This window comes from Micropterus salmoides, unplaced genomic scaffold (genome assembly GCF_014851395.1).
Source record: "Micropterus salmoides isolate LMB-PRFRI ecotype aquatic unplaced genomic scaffold, ASM1485139v1 Ms_hic_scaffold_22, whole genome shotgun sequence".
NCBI classification, from domain to species: domain Eukaryota; kingdom Metazoa; phylum Chordata; class Actinopteri; order Centrarchiformes; family Centrarchidae; genus Micropterus; species Micropterus salmoides.
The window spans coordinates 18,716,119-18,736,200 of record NW_024041373.1 but is presented as its reverse complement, the minus strand read 5'-3'; the positions used below and the strand labels follow the sequence as shown (position 1 = coordinate 18,736,200).

General features: G+C 40.1%; 1 protein-coding gene across 1 annotated transcript; it reads right to left on the bottom strand.

Moving 5' to 3' along the window:
* Nucleotides 1-1,444: 1,444 nt before the first annotated feature.
* On the bottom strand, nucleotides 1,445-19,113 carry LOC119916813. Its single transcript, XM_038736772.1, has 9 exons — nucleotides 18,991-19,113; nucleotides 18,556-18,737; nucleotides 14,634-14,723; nucleotides 12,671-13,769; nucleotides 8,232-8,386; nucleotides 6,004-6,184; nucleotides 4,042-4,105; nucleotides 3,411-3,510; nucleotides 1,445-1,588 (listed from the first exon to the last, which is right to left on the bottom strand). The coding sequence occupies exons 3-9, from the start codon at nucleotides 14,691-14,693 to the stop codon at nucleotides 1,559-1,561; spliced, it is 1,689 nt and encodes a 562-aa protein (XP_038592700.1). The 5' UTR covers nucleotides 14,694-14,723; nucleotides 18,556-18,737; nucleotides 18,991-19,113; the 3' UTR covers nucleotides 1,445-1,558.
* Between the last annotated feature and the right edge of the window lie 969 nt (nucleotides 19,114-20,082).

Here is a 20,082-nt window from a genome sequence, read left to right as displayed (position 1 = left end):
AATGTGACATACAGACACATGATGCCTCAGAGAGAGAGGCTGACTGACGGGAACTCTTCTCCTCGTGTACAGCTGCCTGTCAGTCTGTGTTCATCGTCTGGAACCAGCCTACATGGCAGGAGAACAGTTCTCCCATGTGGATTACTCTTTTAAATGGCCTTGCTGGCTTCAGTCAGTGGATAACAATACTGTTTACTAAATATGTTGCTTGCTGGATGCAAGAACCTTGCAGTATACGCCGGCTGGTCCATCATTTCAATCCTGGAGGAGAATGAACTGCAGTAGCCAACTAAAATTCAATCATTTATTCAACATTTAGCCTAGCATTTTGTTTGGGATTTAAAACACGGTCAGTATTTACTCCAGAGCAAACCCACTCACTAACAGTATGTATTTATACAGCGTGTTTGTCTGAGACCTGCGGCACATGTCCTTCCCCTGTTCTCCCCTCATCCCAGCAGGCTCTGTTTAAATGCCACAGAGATGTCAGTCACCTTTACAGGCTATATGTGGACTGCGGTCCCAGGCTGTTCCCAGAAGTCTCCTCTCTTATTACAATGTCATCTCTGGTTTGGAGCTCTGTGACAAAGGCCTCTTTCACAGGCGTTGCATGTCTCCTGAGTTTGATTAGCTTGGAATTCCACTGTTCCGGATGGGATGCCTCGAGGCATACGTGAAGCTGGTGACGAAACATGTATCTCTCCTCCCCCCCTACTTTATAAACACCTACAGTACTGTACCAATGACAGAGTCAAGGTGCTTTGCTCAAAGCACTGAGACTCAATTTCCTACAAAATGACACCACTTCTACACAGAATGTCCTTGGAATACTTTTATTTCATTTTGAGATGCAACAGTGGAAAATGAGATGGTAGATGTGTAATCAAATCATTAGGAAAGAAAAGAGTAAAATTGATTGATATGATTATATGCATTGCATTTAATCACTGGGTGATAATTTGAGCAGGGAAGACAGATCACATTTTCATCGCTTTAATTTTTCAACTGTCAAACCCTTCTCATTTTTTAACTATGAGTGTGTCTGTGGTAGGTGAGATGGTTGGGCTTTGTCACTGTCTGCACACAACAACAGTTAACTTCTTATCATACACCTTGAACATCATATACAATTTACATCTATAGGACACATTTATTTTCCCATAATCTGCTATTGTTGGATAGCCAAAAACATCTACAGTATGTGTCTGTGTTACTTGTCTAGTCAAATGATATAGATAAATGTTTGCGACAAAAAAACTACGCTAAACTTGACTTTTTGTCCCCCATGATAACTTCAAAAGCTTATTGAAAATCAATAAATCCAATTTTTTTCCTGTTGCATTTGTTTGCACTGTTAACCACGTGCAATGCAAAGAGCAAATATAAAATAGGATATTTAACAGAAATTGAGCCTTAATAAAATGAATACATATGCACAGGCATGGCAATGGTAATCATAGAACATTTAATTAAATACAAAGTCATATTTAATAACATGGAGAAAAGTTACGACCCAGAATGATCAGTGAATTAACCTTTGCCTTTCAGTGTCTCTCATTTATCTTTGCAGGATGTGGTCCAGAAGTCTCTGCAAAACAAGAAAATCAACAATAGTACTGATAACTAACGCCCCCCCCCCCCCAAAAAAAAATCTATCTATCTTGTCTCAGACCTCATATCCCTCAATCTCTTAAGAGCAGCTTTGCATCACACAGGAGCGACTCCTGCTGCTAAATTGGCTTTCACTTCCATCAGCCTCACCCCTGAGGTGTCCAAGCCCAGGTAGGGGGGAATAATTCTAGCTTGCTATCTGACCAAACACCCCGCTATGCAGTCACCGTCTTCTTACCGTACTACCCAACAGCTGGAATCTCATTTCAGCCAGCATTCAAAACTATCCACCCTCTACCCCGCACAATCAGACCCCACTGTGACTCTGCTCTGTGTGTGTGTGTTGGGGCCTTTTTTCTGACAAAAATGAGGCCTCTAAAGTACACACGACTCAGTGTTTATCAGAAGGAGACACACTCCTTTTCTCCCAATCTCGCTGTGGTTGAGCCTGGCTAATAGCTTCATTTGAGAGGTGGCAAGGTCACACTGGCATCGTAACAGCTGCGCCTGCTCCATTTCCCCAAGAAATAAAATATTCTCTTACAGAGCCATCTGACGTCAAACTATGCTCTGCAGTTGCTGGCTGTGTCAGTAAAGCACACAACGCTGATTTACTGTAGATTCATGGTTTCCATTTTTGGAGGCATGAGGCAAAACACTTCTCAGTTTACCTAAACGTTGGCAAACCAAAGAGAAGCCAATCATCTTGGGATCATCTTGAAAAACATATTGGTTAGAAAACACACATACACAGATGCATTCTCTCTCTCTCTCTCTCTCTCTCTCTCTCTCTCTCTCTCTCTCTCTCTCTCTCTCTCTCTCACACACACACACACACACACACACACACTCTCTATCTGAAGCTGCCATGATTGTGTAATTATCTGTAAAACATTGGCAACATCTCTTCACATTTTTCACATCTCACCTGATGGACAGCAAATTTATTGTTGTGGCTAGGTTATAATAGGAGAGTGAATAAAGGCTCACCTACAGGTGAAGCTCAATGGATCTGTCTGACATTCCATGTCCTAAATATATCATTCATTTGACACATGCCCCTCACTGTTGGATACCATGGATGCTGCCTGTTAAAACAGGTCCTATGCATGTCAGCAGGGCCTAGAATAAGCCATATTTGGTTATCACTGTGTTAGTTCTGCCAAAACCACACGTGTTCTAAAGAGTGAAATGGGCTTAGTTATGATGCAGTGAGGGTTTAGTTTGGCATGAGTAATAAGAAGGGTCACTAAAACAATGAATAGACCCAAATGTTGAATGCACATGTATTTTGCCAGTGTGATAAATGACAGAAGCTCTGGCTTTAGCAGTCAAACAGTGACCTCTGCTGGACATTTGTCAAACCATTTCTTATCCCTACAATTATAAGATGACTGTGGTAAGCCTAGTTTAGTAAAAGGGGAATTGTCTGAGATGACTGTAATATTCTTTTTTAACACTAAAAAGAAAGGAAAATGTAGTACCTCACCACTGCCCACTACTTGGGTGATACATGAGTGTGACTAGACCACAGTGACCAACATCTACACGTCTTAAAGAACCTCCTCATCAACACCATTTCTTGCAAAAAGCATTCAGATTTTAAAATGAGACCCTGGTGCAGCATAAAAGAGCACCAGATGCCTTCAGAAAACAGTTAACACACATATGTGTTATAAATGGACTTTTATGTTTCAGATTTTAAGCTTCCTTTTTTGCAATATTGAGTTCCTTATTCAATTAAATAAGTAAGCAACGTTTTGATTTGATTTTTGTGCCAAAAATAAAGCCCAACATACCTTTTTGAAAACCTCTGCTCGCAGTCTGTTGGTTTGTGATACAGCCCTCTTTTTCGCCTCCTCCTTCTTCTTTGTCACCTCTGGCAGCTTGTTGTAAATCCTACAGACACAAAAAAGGGTTAATTCATACAGGGCAGGGGAATATGGTATCAGAAGTCTGAGGGTGGCTGAGCTATATGCCAATGGACTGGCATACTAGAGACAAGGTATTATCTAGTGAGACCACAGCCGGCAAAAACCTGGATCCACTGATAAACAGGTCCCGTGCAGACTCCTTTTTCACTCCCACAACTACAACCAATTTGTTAAGCGATCCTCCAAGTCAGATAGTGTCACATTTGAAAAAAATTACAATGGGCAACCATCATCTGATCAGGTGTGCCTTTCTAGATAAGGCAAGAAAAAAAAAAGAAAGAGATAACATATACAGGGCAGCTCATATCTCCTGTTGAGACATTTGGACATCTTTTGTATCCATGCAGTGTGTGGGTGTGTGAATGTGCATCGTGTTTGTGCACAAACCTGAATACATGGCAACTATGACACAAATTTGATGGACTGTACTGAAAAACAAAAAAAAAAAAACAAAGAGAAGAGGGAGAGAGAGAGTGACATCGTCTGGAGAACTCACCGTCTGGACCTCAGCTGCATCTCTCTGCCTGATATAGACCTCTCTCTTGGCTTGAAAAGGTTATCTAGGACATGCACACACACACACACACACACACACACACACACACACACACACACACACACACACAAAGATGCACATACGTACATACACATAGGAATAACAAATAAGAATTAATATGTAAATGAATCTTGAATATGTTAATGAACACTGAGATCTGTGATCTCTCTTTTTCAGACAGACACATTTGAGCATTAACATGCATGCACAGACACACGCACACATCTGCATTGACACGTATCAAACACACACACGCACACACACACACACACACACACACACACACACGCACACACACACACACACACCATAGCCATATTCAGTCCTATTAAGTCTGACTATTAAGTCTCTCACAGATTTAACTGAAGTGAATTGCCAGAGTGCTGCTGCTCCGGTCAACAACACCGAGACTCTTTGTTCATAATTAGACTTCAGACTTAAGTCAGAGACCGGTGTGAGCTATTTGAGGTTCCATGACTCCTCCATGACCTTCTAAAACTAAGTTGGAGCCCTTCAATTACCTGAAGTATTATGCTTCCCTACTTTATTAATGTTTTACTAAAGGGTTGAGCAGTCAGGTGTCCAGTACCATTGGGTTTGCTGAAAAGATAAATTGCTTTGAACAATCAGCTGTGATGAATGTGTGAAAAAAGTGATCATGCTGGTATAATCAGAATGCACTTAAGAAATTCTGATATTACCCAACCTATGTAGAGAATCAATGAAATTCCCTGTCCAGCTTTTAAAATCGCATATATATTCCTAAAGCAGACAGAGAATCACATAGTTCAAACTGCTGAGGGAAATATTGGATGTGATGTGTGCTCACTGCACCTGAACAAACCCTTGTCAGAGATAATGCAGCAATTTTGAAAAATAATAAGTCAGATACCCACTGATGCAGAAGCACAAATGTGAATTTATTATGATGTTGTCATGGAATTACAGGCCGTTTTTATACCTTGGCTTGATAACATTTTTGACAACTGCTAGTTTAAACTAGGCATTATGCATAGAAATGTCCCAATTGTTCATTTAGGTGTGTCTCTGTGCTATGTTTGAATTTGTTTTATCTGTTTTTGTAAATTTATATATACAATGTTTTCTTCATCCTATCTGACAAGTGCGTGCTTGTTGTATTTTGACCTTGTTTAATTCTTGGCTGAAAACCAGTTTCATGTGGGATAAAAACAAAATAGAAAAGGGATAATTTTATTCTAGACACCTTTGGTCTCAACTTGACTGTATTCACTGCATACAGAGCTTTAGAAAAAGATGTTTTAGCTGATCTGCAATACTACATAATGGCCACCAGAGAGCAAAGTTGAATAATTGCCACTACACTATAAAGAGAATAAAATGTAAAATCGCCCCTTGTTTGCCCAGACCAGCTGAGATTGTTTGAGAAACATTCCATAGAAAAGCCAACATCATTCAATATGACATGACCACAAGTTCCTTATTTAATTATTTCCCAGTGAACGTGCCGAAAGTTCTGCTCACGTCACATGATAACAATTGATCCATATATACTGAAGGTGTAACAGTGTAAGGACTTGATGAATGTGTTAGTCCCTGCAGAAGTGATGATACAACAGATCACAGGTGAAAGATCGATGGAGATGATGAGGCCCTGCTCTGGACTGACTCCTGGGGGACTATCTCACCGTGCTAGACTGTGAATTGCTGACTGTAATCATAAGGGTGAATGCCACACTTCCACTTCCACAACTCCCTGGATATTCTATCATATGACCGACAACTGTTATTAAGCTGCTGTTGTCATGGGTGAACTGACAGCAGAACCGAAACTTTCTGATTTGTGGCCTGTTGGTCAGAGAGATTCTATTGAGAAAAGATTATATTTTACTTAATGGGTACTTTAGCTTCAGCTGAACTTACCACAAAGTGGATCCGGTGTGGTGCAGTTGCTCTTTTGTTTGCATTGATCCTCCCTGAGGCCCTGCACCAGGTCGGGATTGGAGTCCTGCAGCACTCTCCTTCTCCTTGCCCTCTGTTCCAGCCTCCTCACCCGACCCTGAGATCTGCTGATGAAGTCTGGCCTAAAGAGCTCCAAAGCCTCCTGGGTTGGGGAGAGGGATATATACAGTAAGCTGCTTGTTGGTGGGACGAATACAGTTCAACTGCTAGACACTAATCCTGTGGAAAGAGAAACAAAAATCTTCATTGGGTTAGAATGTATTCTGAAAATATCCTTAATCTATTCCTTAACCTTGGAGAATCCTCTTCACAGCCTTGTAATAGCTAGGAGGTGTAGTCAACATGGTAATATTATGCTCAGCTTTAGTGGGGATAAAGGTAAGGGAGCTTTTCTTACAGGGGGAATCTGAATCCTTTAGAAAGCCTCACAAACCTCAATGGATCTTTACCCCTCAAAACACTGAAATGAAACTTGTTACTTTTATTGGATCGAAAGAAAAACTGAAATAGAATTTAAAAAAGAGAGGAAAAAAAATGAAAATTGTGTAATTATTAAAGATTTTTTTCATCCGCCTCTTGTTGGCAGAGGCTGTGACAAACGCCAACTAAAGCAAAAATGTGTTAAAATCACCCCTAAAGAGATGCTGCTGCTGTACTGACAATGTTTATTCCAGGAGTAAACACATCAAGATTCTCTGTGTGGGAAATAGTCTTAACATATAATGCCTCAGGTTTCAAAGGTTCCACATACACATACACTGCAATTTTTCATATCTGATCATAAAATGTGTGTGGTTGCACTGTGTATAATACTATACAGCTTTTCACTGCATTTGTGTGACTCCATAAATGACCTTCAGGATGTCAGTTGTGGTTCTGTACTTTGTGGAATCATTATTTGTTGTTTTTGCAACCGTGGCTGATCCCACTGATTCTTTGATAGTTCTTATCTTTGATATATCAAAAGCAGTGAAACAAGTAAAAATTTGAAAATCAATTTGCCACTGGGGACTTTAGGGAAATTGTTTGCTTGAACCTTCATAAAGGAATATCCACATTACAAGTTACACAGTCTCCAAACTGTTATTAGTAGGAATTATGAACTTATACATGTTTATTGTAAAATTCTTAGCACAGGATCCACTTAAAGGGGAATTCCTCTGATTTTACACATTGAAGTCTGTTTACAGGTCTTGGAGAATATTACTGCATGTGAAAAAAGTTGTATAAAACCTTTTGTGGATCCAGTGTGTGAAATCTAATAAATTCCTGGCTGGGGACTACAATTTTCATGTGAAAATGAAAAAAATATGGAGGTGTGGAGTTAGAAAGTAGTAGTACCAGACATCTGTAACCTTCTCCTCTAGGCTAAATTAGCTGCCTGTATTGCCAAAATGTCAGTAGTTGAGTTGCATTATGGGAAATATAGATGCCTGGTTCTGCTGCATCGATGTGGTCCTTTTTAAAAACTAAAATGTTAAAAATAATTGGATATAATAAACATTTTTGGGCCATTATGCATAGTGACTATTCCTTTTGGTACTTGAAGTATATTTTGATGCTTATACTTTTGTATTTTTATTTAAGCAAGATTTTGAACGCAGGACTTTTACTTATGACATAGTATTTCTACACTGTGATATTGCTACTTTAAAGTAAAAGATCTAAGTTCCTTGTCCACCACTGGATGTAGTATATTGGTGTGCAATGCTAAGTCAGTTTAGAACTATTTTAATGGAAATATAATGGATTGTTCAGTCTTATCATGTGGCATTCATCAGTGACGATTGAGTTTGCTCAGTTGTCGGAGATAGTTCACTTGTTATCAATGCCACAGAGACCATTCCTAAAGAAAGACAGGTTATGACCTCCCCCACATATTCAATACCTTGTTAACCTGCAACCAAAGTTCCCTACTCAGGACACATGATAACAACTGATCCATCTCCATGACAATTTAGTAGACTCAATCTCTTGATGAAGGCCATGAGATATGGCTAAAAGCTACAGAAATATGTCATTAAGTGGACCTGGTGCAAAAAATGCAAAAAAAGTTTTTACAGGTCAAAAGCGAACCTTTAGCTCAAGGACTGGAGTTCCTTTAGCTTGTTGCTATTGTGTATATTTCCTAAAAGACAAGTCATTATTTAGAAAACTATAAAAAAAAGTAACAGAAATGTGGCTCCTACTTGGAGGCTGAGTGTCTTGGGTATGCCTTCCAGAAAATCGGCCTTTTGTGGGAAGCAGGTCTTATCCAAAGTGGATACTTTCTGAAGCTTTTGAGGTTCTTGTCGTTCCTCTGTCTTGTCACTCCCTACTTGCTTGCTCCACGCTCTGGAGTCCACTTGAGAGACACAGAGAGAATTGAAATGACTGTGATATTTTATCTGGCAAGTCACATCTTTCCAAAAAAACCCAAAAACATGTCAATGAATTGAAGACCAAGATCACTTTCACAGAGAGAAATAATTTGAAGTAGATAGTTAGCATCAGTTTTTGTAGTTTGCTACTGTTTGGTGTTTATGAAAGACATATTGTAGATGTAATCGAGACGACTGTATTCTTCCCCTCTCAGACTGAGTAATAGCACAATTTGTTGAGTTGTCAATGTTCTTGAGTTCCATCAACGCTTTTATGATTTGGAGAAGCAGGTAAGTGAACAGACCTCAAACTGACTCTAGCACACCCACAAATCAGAGAGAGAAAAAAACCCGGAGGGAACATGAGTGTGACCTATGAATAATGTAAAAGATGACAGTGCATTCATTCTGCACCCGTAACCCCATTCCTCTACCTTTTGTGGAATATATACATCTTATTGAATACCCTGCCATGACCATATGGCATGTAGATAGCACACTTGCCCTTTAGGCAGTGGAATAAATGAAGTGCCCAGTGTAAAAAACAAAAGTTTAAAGAATACACAGGAAAGCTGTGGGATGGTGCAGAAAATGAATGTTTTAATGAATGGAAAGAGCGGTTTAATAATTGAATAGTGTTGTGTTGCAGTTTTTTTTCTTGAGACAGCCATGTAACAGGAAAGGCCAGCAGGCCTGTAAGACTCTGAAACTGTTCCAGGCAGTGACCTCACATTTTCCTTCCCTGAGTCCTTTTGGCTTTGACATCCACTGTCAATACCATATAGGTCTACTCACTGCACGTAAGGTACAGTATATATACTGTACATTCTGTATGGAGACTTTTGGCAATATTAATATCAATTCTTTCAGCTTATGATTGCTACTACACTGCACCATACTATTATTTGCTTTCTTGTGGTGAGTTAGATGGAAAGATCGATACCACTCTCATGTCTGTCTGTTAAATATAAAACTATAGCCAGCAGTAGTTAGCTTAGCTTAGCATAAAGAATGTAAACTGGGGAAACAGCTAGCTGGACTATTTTTTGGCCGGGTGCTTTGGATCCTTGATTTTGTCGTCACTGTGAGCTTGCCAAGCAAACAGCAGGAACTCCAGGAAGTATCACAGTCCTGAACATACTCCCCATATTACCACAATTTGCCATTTTTGCTCTTTGGTTGTTTGTGCAAATTAAACAAACGTGATACAGACGGGGGCAAGTTAAAGGAAAACCTGAATAAAAGAGTGGGAAACATATCAAATGCAGATGCTTCCATGGACCAGGGCTCACTGAATGGTATGGTGAGTATGAAAATTATGTGAATTAAATGCTACGTCCTTTACCAGATCTCAACCCAGTTCCACACATATGGAAGATTTTTGACCAACGTGTAAGACAACACTCCCCACCACCACCTCCATAAAATCAAACGATATAATAAAAAATTTCATTTTCAAATCTATTTAGTGATGTCTGTGACCTGATATTGTCTCTGATGACCTCTAATGACCTTTTGTTATGTCTGGCTATGCTTGATTTTCTTCCTATCTTTTCTGGTCTCTCTTGCAAAATATAGCTTGGTCAATGAGATTACCTTATTAAATAAAGGAGATATACACTCACCTAAAGGATTATTAGGAACACCATACTAATACTGTGTTTGACCCCCTTTCGCCTTCAGAACTGCCTTAATTCTACATGGCATTGATTCAACAAGGTGCTGAAAGCATTCTTTAGAAATGTTGGCCCATATTGATAGGATAGCATCTTGCAGTTGATGGAGATTTGTGGGATGCACATCCAGGGCACGAAGCTCCCGTTCCACCACACCCCAAAGATGCTCTATTGGGTTGAGAGCTGGTGACTGTGGGGGCCATTTTAGTACAGTGAACTCATTGTCATGTTCAAGAAACCAATTTGAAATGATTCGAGCTTTGTGACATGGTGCATTATCCTGCTGGAAGTAGCCATCAGAGGATGGGTACATGGTGGCCATAAAGGGATGGACATGGTCAGAAACAATGCTCAGGTAGGCCGTGGCATTTAAACGATGCCCAATTGGCACTAAGGGGCCTAAAGTGTGCCAAGAAAACATCCCCCACACCATTACACCACCACCAGCAGCCTGCACAGTGGTAACAAGGCATGATGGATCCATGTTCTCATTCTGTTTACGCCAAATTCTGACTCTACCATCTGAATGTCTCAACAGAAATCGAGACTCATCAGACCAGGCAACATTTTTCCAGTCTTCAACTGTCCAATCTTGCAAATTGTAGCCTCTTTTTCCTATTTGTAGTGGAGATGAGTGGTACCCGGTGGGGTCTTCTGCTGTTGTAGCCCATCCGCCTCAAGGTTGTGCGTGTTGTGGCTTCACAAATGCTTTGCTGCATACCTCGGTTGTAACGAGTGGTTATTTCAGTCAAAGTTGCTCTTCTATCAGCTTGAATCAGTCGGTCCATTCTCCTCTGACCTCTAGCATCTACAAGGCATTTTCGCCCACAGGACTGCCACATACTGGATGTTTTTCCCTTTTCACACCATTCTTTGTAAACCCTAAAAATGGTTGTGTGTGAAAATCCCAGTAACTGAGCAGATTGTGAAATACTCAGACCGGCCCGTCTGGCACCAACAACCTTGCCAAGCTCAAAATTGCTTAAATCACCTTTCTTTCCCATTCTGACATTCAGTTTGGAGTTCAGGAGATTGTCTTGACCAGGACCACACCCCTAAATGCATTGAAGCAACTGCCATGTGATTGGTTGATTAGATAATTGCATTAATGAGAAACTGAACAGGTGTTCCTAATAATCCTTTAGGTGAGTGTATATAAATGAGGGAATATCTTATGGTGGAACTGTGCTCATCCCTCCAAGACTTTGCAAGGACCACTGACTGTAGCTGTTCTGGATGCTTGTGGTGGCATGACTCCACATGCTAAGACACTTCATGTTGGTTGTTCCTTTAATTTGTCACCGATCTGTAAAATGTGTTAATTATTGAGCTTTAGGCCCCATCCACACTACTAAATTTTCGAATTAAAACGGAGAGCTTTTGCTACGTTTGCACCTCCTGTCCAAGCGAAAACGAAGACTTAAAACGGAGAAGTTTGGAAATGCTGCCAACCCCGTTTTGTGTTTCAAAACTCCAGAGGGCGTTTTAGTGAAGACGGGCCAAAACGGTCACGCTCTGCTCTCTGATTGGCATCATATTTTTATTATAATATTATGTACCGTGCAAATAACACTTATCTGCCTACACTTGTACTGTGCATGTAGCTGTTTCCTTTGTGACGTCTGTTTCCGCCACCACACTCCCGTGTTACATTCAGTAACAGTCCCAGCTCGTTATTGGTGCATGCAAAAAAAAACTGGTCTAATGCTTCCTCTGTATTTATATATTCTTTTGCCAAATCTTCTGTAACTACGGAATAGACCATCTGCTTCATGTTTACACTGGCACGCGAATGCACCGTGTACCTGAACAGGCCCTACTGTGCGTTTTCAGTCATTTTAATGTAGACAGAGATCAACGCTTGTGTGGACGGAGATCGTATTCATTTTAATTCTCCGTTTGTAAACTAAAACGGAGTAGTGTGGATGGGGCCTTACAAGTGCTGGTAGGTGTATTTTATTACAGCTGGACAGAGCCAGACTAGACTACCAGTTTTTATGATATGCTAGGCTAAGGTAAGTGCTGTAGCTGGCTGTAGCTTTGTACTTAGCTTAGAGACATGATACAAGACGGTATAACAGAATTAATTAGCTACCCTTTAGAAATCCAAACATCTTCTATAAGATCTAATTCTGTTGCTCTGGGACCTGTATGTTGTGTTAGTTACCATTTATGTCACCCTGAAGAGAGTGCAACAATTAAACAGGAAGCTCTTCAGTGACATTAAATGTCTTAACACAGCTTAATATAACCATGGTCTCATCCTAACGGATGTACAAGTAAACCTGGAGAAAGATTGTTTAAATTTAATACAGTATCATATGCTAACTTACGTGTTGAAAGTCAGAGAAGTATAAATGAAAGTGTTTGTTCATTGTTTACATCTGCAGGTATACTGAGAGTGTGTGCAGCAGTTGGGATTTATTGTAAACTGTGTGAATGTACAGTAGGAGAAGTGTGGTCAGTGTTAGTCTATTAACAGTGCGTAAAGTATAAATCAAAAAGTGAGAGGTAGAGTGAAAGGACTATACAGATCAATTGGCATGGGTACTTGAGATTTTCTCTTCTGAAGCAAGGTGATGAAATTCATACCTGGGCCAATTTTGGAAGAGTGTTGTCTGTGCCTGAAATTGCTCTGCGTAGGGAAGTCTGCCTCATCTGCATTCCCCTTCTGTCTTCCAGCCTTTGTGTTGGAGGGACTTGGCCCTCTGAATGACAATATTCCCAAAGTAGCACTGCCGTGCTGCATGTCTGAATCATCTGCCTTGCTGTTAACACCATGAGCGGGGGCTATTTCCTCAACCTTGTGGCCCCAGTGCTTTGATAGAGGGCCTCTGCAGTGACCCAAACCACTCTCTCTGCCATTGCATTTGTTATGGCCCAACGTGGCCGCTCTGGATCTCCCATAACTCTCATTTGCTTTGGCTGGTTTGTTATCCGTAGAGGATCTGCGGCAAGATGAGACACCAAGGCGAACAGACAAGGTGGACCTGTACCAAGTGGGTTGGCCTGCACCTCTTCCTTCTAGTTCCATGAGGGAAATGGAAAGTGACTTGTCCAAAAACACAACAGAACTAGTGGTCCTCAGAGGCACCACAAGATAGAAACAAGACTGGTAGTAAGGCCGTGAGGACAGGTTCATTAATGAACCACCTATTATGTCCTGCTTTCTGTCTCCCTCTGTGAAGCTCCATCTGCATTGTTGTACTTTCCTCTTTCCTCTTTCTCTCACTGCCAGTCCATCAGCTGGTGAGAAGTCCTGTCTGAACACATTAGGGGTCACATTAGGATTCTGTCTGCACACGCCCGGTTGGGAGTTTGAGACTCTCATTGTGGTCGTCATTATGGATGAGGCGCTTCCTTCAAAATTTTCTGGTAGTTTTGGTGGCGATGATACCTTCACAGGCTGTATTAGAGTGGGTGAATACCCAGGGTCCTGTGAGGTGGAAAGTAATGGCAAAACCTTCCTGGCTGCAATGGTAAAGGAAGAGAATGCTGTCTTTTGACTCCTTCCCACCACATCTGGGACACTTGCAGTCCTGAACAGGTTGGAACCACTATCTGCAGTCTGAGAGTAGGCAGAGTGTGTTATTGCTCTGAGAGACACACTCTCCTTCTCCTCTTGCCCCCGCCACACACCCCATGACAGCGCATTCCTGTGCAGTGAAGGATTAATATCCTTACTTGAGGCCTATGAAAAAATGGAGAAAAGAAAAAAACCTAATATCAGACTTGTGCTCAAAGTGGGCAACTGACTCCTCTGCAAACTGAAAGATTCTGTAGCTCAAATGAAACGGAGAAAGACTGCAAATACAAAGATATTAGCTGCTGTGATGTGGTTGGAGGGATTTATTATCTGCTCTCCTGATTTATTTCTTGATCTGTTGCTGTTGCCATGACAATTTGTAACTTGATGGGCAGCACATGGGGACATATTATCCATGACATTTAAAATGAACAACCCAGATTTGTCATCTGAAAAAAAAAAAACACTACATGTCTGCTCTATTTTTATTTTTCAATTCAGTTAAAATTAAACAAACTTTGAACACATGGTACGTACTTTAATTATACCAACTTTCCTGCTGTTTATGTCGACAGGATACCTTGCTGGTTAACATTTTTTCTCCCTGTTTGAAGGGCAAACAATTAAACATCTTCCTCAAACAGCTCTTGTGTTGGCTCACATTCCCAAGACCCAAATGTCAGGAGAGTTTTACACAAATATAATTTGGCTTGATGAGTAATTTTGTCTCTTGCTTGACTGTTATTGCAAACCCGGAGTAATGGAAATTAGACAGCACATAATATCAAACATCATAATTATGGAAGAAACAGTATTTTGGTACATAATCAGACATGGAGTCTTTACAGAATATGTAATTTTAGTTGACAGTAAAGTGATGAAGGAGATATCTGGCTCAAATTTCCACAATCTTAAAATGCATTTTGTTAAACAAGCATTCTCAGAAAAGTATTTTCAGAAACAGTGTTTAGTAACTTTCCACGTAATGAGACCTTGGGAGAACAGATAAGTACAACCAGAGCTGTTTACCTCATTGATGTTAGGGGCCGAAATGCTTGGGAATGTCCAACGGCGGAAACCTGCTGACATTGACCAGCTGGCTCCTATTTTCTCATCTGTCTTGACACAACAGAAAAAGGACTATAATGTACATTAGAGCACTGCAGCTTCTGATTTTAACCAGGCTATGCCATACATGACATAAAAGGAAAGTGCACTTCAAAGACATACTCCTCAACTTGAAACACAATTATCAGACTTACCTACTCATCACAAAAGTACAGCTATCTTGTCAGAGGAAATAGTCTTTCTGCTAATGCTTCAATATCACATTATTCACTTCACTTTATCATTCCATCATTTATTCCATGCTTAGAGCCATGTTCATTCCCACCTATCAGCACCCAAAAGAAAAAATCTCTCTCTCTCTCTCTCTCTCTGCCTTTCTGCTCCTCAGCTCAGCTGATGGTGACTCTCCTAACGTGGTTATCTGCATTGCTTGCCTGGCACATTTTGGATAATTCCTTAACAGCAAACAATAGCTTAAATGTTTAGGCCTATTGTTTCAGAAGGCATGGGAAGGGGCTTATCGACTCATTTTATTCACCACTCAGTATAATTCAGTTTTTTAATCATGATACACCAAGTGCACTGCTCTCAATTCAGCTGGTATAAAGCCCAATGTAGCTATTGCAGCCAATAAAACTGAGATTATAACAAATGGAGGCACCGTTTACTCTTTAAATAAACTTGTCAAGCATACAGAGCATTTATTCTGTGTTATACAATGTCACAGTGAGACCTTGCAAATTGAAGTTATGTTGCTGGCCTGTTAAGATGTTTGCATGAATGGTACAATGCATATAATACAAGAAAAGTAATTAGGTTTACCCAATGTGCTCCACTTTGAGGTGAGTCACATGGGACTGGAATGCATGCCTGAACAACAACACTGAAATAGAAATTTATACATTCACAGTTTCACCCCATTTTTCTTTTGATTTATTTTTGCCCAGCCAGCAAGTGTAATTGGGAGAACAATAATGTTTTTATATATTGCACTCTACAAAAGAGAGGTGGATAGGAGTTTCTTTGTGTGAGAGAAAGGGACTATGAGTAGCGACCCTGAAAGACATATGGCATAAACCCTCAATCAATTGAGAGGGTGATAAAAATCTTTCAACTAAAACTAACTAATATTTTTCATATCAAGCAACATATATACCGTAATGTGTCAAGTGTATGATAGGTGACAAAGGTGACAAATTCAAACCTGAGTAAATGAGTAGGGAAGACGCTCCATATAGTGAATGACTATACGAATACAATATATTCCTTAAATTTTTTTTGAATTTAGAGTATTGTATGTACATGGACCTCACTCCACCTTTCTCTACCTTTGTAAACTCTCAAAGTCATGGTGTGACTAAAATGAAAAAGAGTGCACATGAAAACAAAAATAAAAATGTGTTAAAGGATAAGGCTGGTGATATTTCATATTTTTTTCATTGTTAACAAATCCCATGAAAAGACAAAAATTCAAGAATCTTACTGACAAGTATTGTCTGTGTAGCTGAAGCCTTTTCCCCTGTCCAAAAACTACTAAAAGACATCAATGTGCCACACTGTTGAAGTGAGTGAAATGTTCCTTCATTATGATGTACACTCACCGGCAACTTTATTAGATACACCTTGCTACTACCCAGTTGGACCCCATTTTGCCTTCAGAACTGCGTTAATTCTTTGGGGCATACTTTCAGCAAGGTGTTGTAAACATTCCTCAGAGAATGCGAATCTCCTGTTCCACCAAAGGTGCTCTATTGGTTTGAGATCGAGACTCATCAGACCAGGCAACGTTTTTCCAATCTTCTGTTGTCCAATTTTGGTGAGCCTGTGCAAATTCTTCTGCTGCTGTAGCCCATCTTCTTCAAGTTTCAACGTGTTGTGCGTTCAGAGATGGTATTCTGCATACCTTGGTTGTAACGTATTTGAGTTTCTTGTGCCATCTTGAACCGGTCTGCCCATTTTCCTCTGACCTCTGACATCAACAAGCTATTTTTGTCCACACAACTGCCGCTCTCTGCATATTTTCTCTTTTTCGGACCATTCATTTTAAACCCTAGAGATGGCTGTGTGGGAAAATCACATAGATCAGCAGTTTCTGAAATACTGCAGTTACTGAAATACAGACCAGCAAACTGGCACCAACAATCATGCCACGTTCAAAGTCACTTGAATCCCCTTTCTTCCCCATTCTGATGCTCAGTTTGAACTTGAGCAAGTTATCTTGACCACTTCTACATGCCTAAATGCTTTGAGTTGCTGCCATGTGATTAGCGGATTAGCTATCTGCTTAACAAGCAATGGAACATGTGTACCTAATAAAGTGGCCGGTGAGAGTACATGGCAGTACCCATGTAGTTTATTGACTTGATTCCACACCGTCCTTGCTAGCCACTTGCACACTGATGTACAGGGCTGAAAATACTCCACAATAAATCCATTATTAATTCCTGTTAAAGTAATGTTTAATAACATCTACAGTGCCCAGCTGTTTTAGGAACCATTTAAAAAAATTTGAAGTATGTATTTGTGACTGTTTTGAAAAATGTATGTCATTGTTAGGAACTAATGGGCTTGGTGCTAAGTGTCACATACAGGCTGGAGAACTCAAAAAGTATTGAAAGACAGATGCATTGTTGTTTTTTTCATGAGATTTGTTGACATAAAAATATAGAATATAGCCAGCCTTATCTTTCAGAAGTAAACCATAGGCACCGACTGATGGGTCTGTGAGAGATGGAGAAAAATAAGCAAGACCTACATGAGAGAAAAATAAAAACAGAGAATGTGTTTATAAGAAAGAACGAGAGCAAACAGGGTTTGTACTTGGCTGACATGTCCATATGCTTATTGTTGCATGCATGGAAACCAGTGATTGAGTAAACCTTTGTGCTCCTGAAAATGCCAGGAAAAGAGAGGAAGGCCATGGGACCTACAGCTGGTTAGGAAGCAGACAGGCTGTGCAGAGCTGTGGGTATTTGAGAGATAAACCCATCAGCACAGCTAGTGTTGAAATGAGGCCCGGACAAAATGCTGGTATTCAGATGCGTCATATGTGCTGGAGTTAGCTGCGATTATTTTTGACATGAACTAGTCTAATTATCCAGGCCATTCCTTTATGCTCACACTGTTTTTCAACTTTCTGCACACTGTCCTTTGTATTCCCAATACAACACATTTTCTATGATAAGAAAGAGCCACCTAATGATCTCAAAATTGCCTCTTGTAAGAGGAATATTTATTTCTGTATTTGAGTAGCAAATGTGCTCTTGATTCAAGGTTAAATAACCTTCTGAACACACAAAATTATTATTCGTCAGTGAATCATAACTTGTAAGGATGACGCACACGATACTTAGAGTTCACGTTCCCTGTTATAAGCTGAAACAGTTGCATTCTGGTGTCTGTGTTAGAACAATTCGTCAGACCGAGTCAAGCGTGCTGTAATGGTCCTGACTGTGGGTCACTGGAATGTGGTCACATGGGCCATAATCTGTTTGAATTCACAGTAAGAAAACATACCAGTGATATTCAATGTTTATCCTCACCTGAGACGGCAAAAACTATGAAAGTTCTGCAAGTTAGCAACTATGTGAATTATATACATTTACTAGTGACAAGACTTTGTGATTGGTTTTAGTAGATTATATTAGTAGTACATGTGAGCATAGTATCTACAATAGATGGCCATAAATGCATCAATTATTGTTTATATATATATATATATATATATATAATGTATACATTCTTTCTTTTTTCACTGAGAACAAATAGACTGACACAATTTTACTGTTAAAAACCACATTATTACAGAGGACAAATAGAAGCATAATTCTAAAATATACTGTCCAAACCTTACTCTTACTGTACTGTTGTGGAGTCTTCTTACCTGATGTGTCCAGACCAAGACATCAACTGTTGCTCCCACCTTTGGAAAAAAAATAACCTCTTCTTTCAACAGAGGCCAGACTCTCCTGCTCTCAGCCAGGAGTATAACAGGTCCGTGCAGCCACCAGGTAGCCAAGAATGCTCTGTGGTCTTTTCTAAAGCCCCAGTGGAAACTCCTCTCAGCTGACGGGGGATCAAATAGCAAAGCAAAATTCATCAACTGAGTCAATATGTTTACACTAATGACCCTGCAAGCTTGCGTTAGCCTCTTGAAAGCTGTATTTGCTCTGCAAATGAAAGAGAAGGTGAGCTTGTGTCCTTGGTGGAACTTTAACAGTGTTGACTCTGGTGGACACACTTCAGTGGATCTTTATACTTCTCACTTAATTCATTCCCCGCACATGCCTCTGGTTTAGTTAGTCTGGTTAACACCCACCAGGGATCTCTGGAGCTTCCAGCAGTACCCTAGGCCTTATCCATATGAGCGGAGTCCTCCAGGCAGGCAGCACAGTGTGGCTGTCTACCCTTCTTCTCTCCTCTTTCGTCCCCAGAGCCCAGGCTCAGGTAGCAGAACAGGTGACTGACTCTCAGGTTTCAGGACTTGCATAATAGGTCCCCACTGCACAAGGTATTAATGGAGTCAGGGGCTCTCAACATCTCCTGCAGCTGCTTTACTGAATCAATAAAGACACATACACACACGCACACATATAAAGATATAATTATTATGTCTTTATATATCTATATCTATCTCTATCTCTCTCTCTATATATAGATGGATAGATAGACAGACAGACACATAGATAGATAGATAGATAGATAGATAGATAGATATAGGCTGTTTGCTCCTGCATTTACTCTTTCTAGTGCTTACTCAAACCAATACTTTCCAAAGATGTTCTCACATAGCTTCTTTGAAAAGACACATACATCTTCTCAGAATAGGCAGACCTGGATGTGGACAAAAGAACAGTGAGAGTAAAGGCAAAACTATAAATAAATTTCTAGATATGGTACAGCACTGAATGTGCTGAATATTCAACGTATTGTTTCTCCCCTTTATGCATCCCAGCCAAAGTAGGGTAGCATTAAAAATCAGAGTACAGTACAGAAAGTTTACACTTTCTCGATGATGAATTACCCAGTTACTCGACTAAAACAGTAAAAGCATTGAGGTATATTTCACGCTTGTCACTACGCATGACCCAGTGGTTATGCTGACATGAATACTGAATAAAGCAAGGTGATGATCAATGACTTCTATCTCCAGCTATTAAGCTAAGCTATCCGAGGCATATACTGGTGCACTTCTAAATAGTTGTAAATACGCGTATGCAGAGTAATCATTGTACAGTTATTTCTCTATTTATAATGAATAGCAAGCAGTTTTCTTTTATGGGGCCTTTTATTTTTATAACCTAGTATGTTAAAGTCTCTTGATCTCCATGCTAGTGGATCATCTTCATACAGAAGTCGCAATAATGCAACAGCTTTTGCAACTGAGTAAGGTAATTACACGTTTGAATGA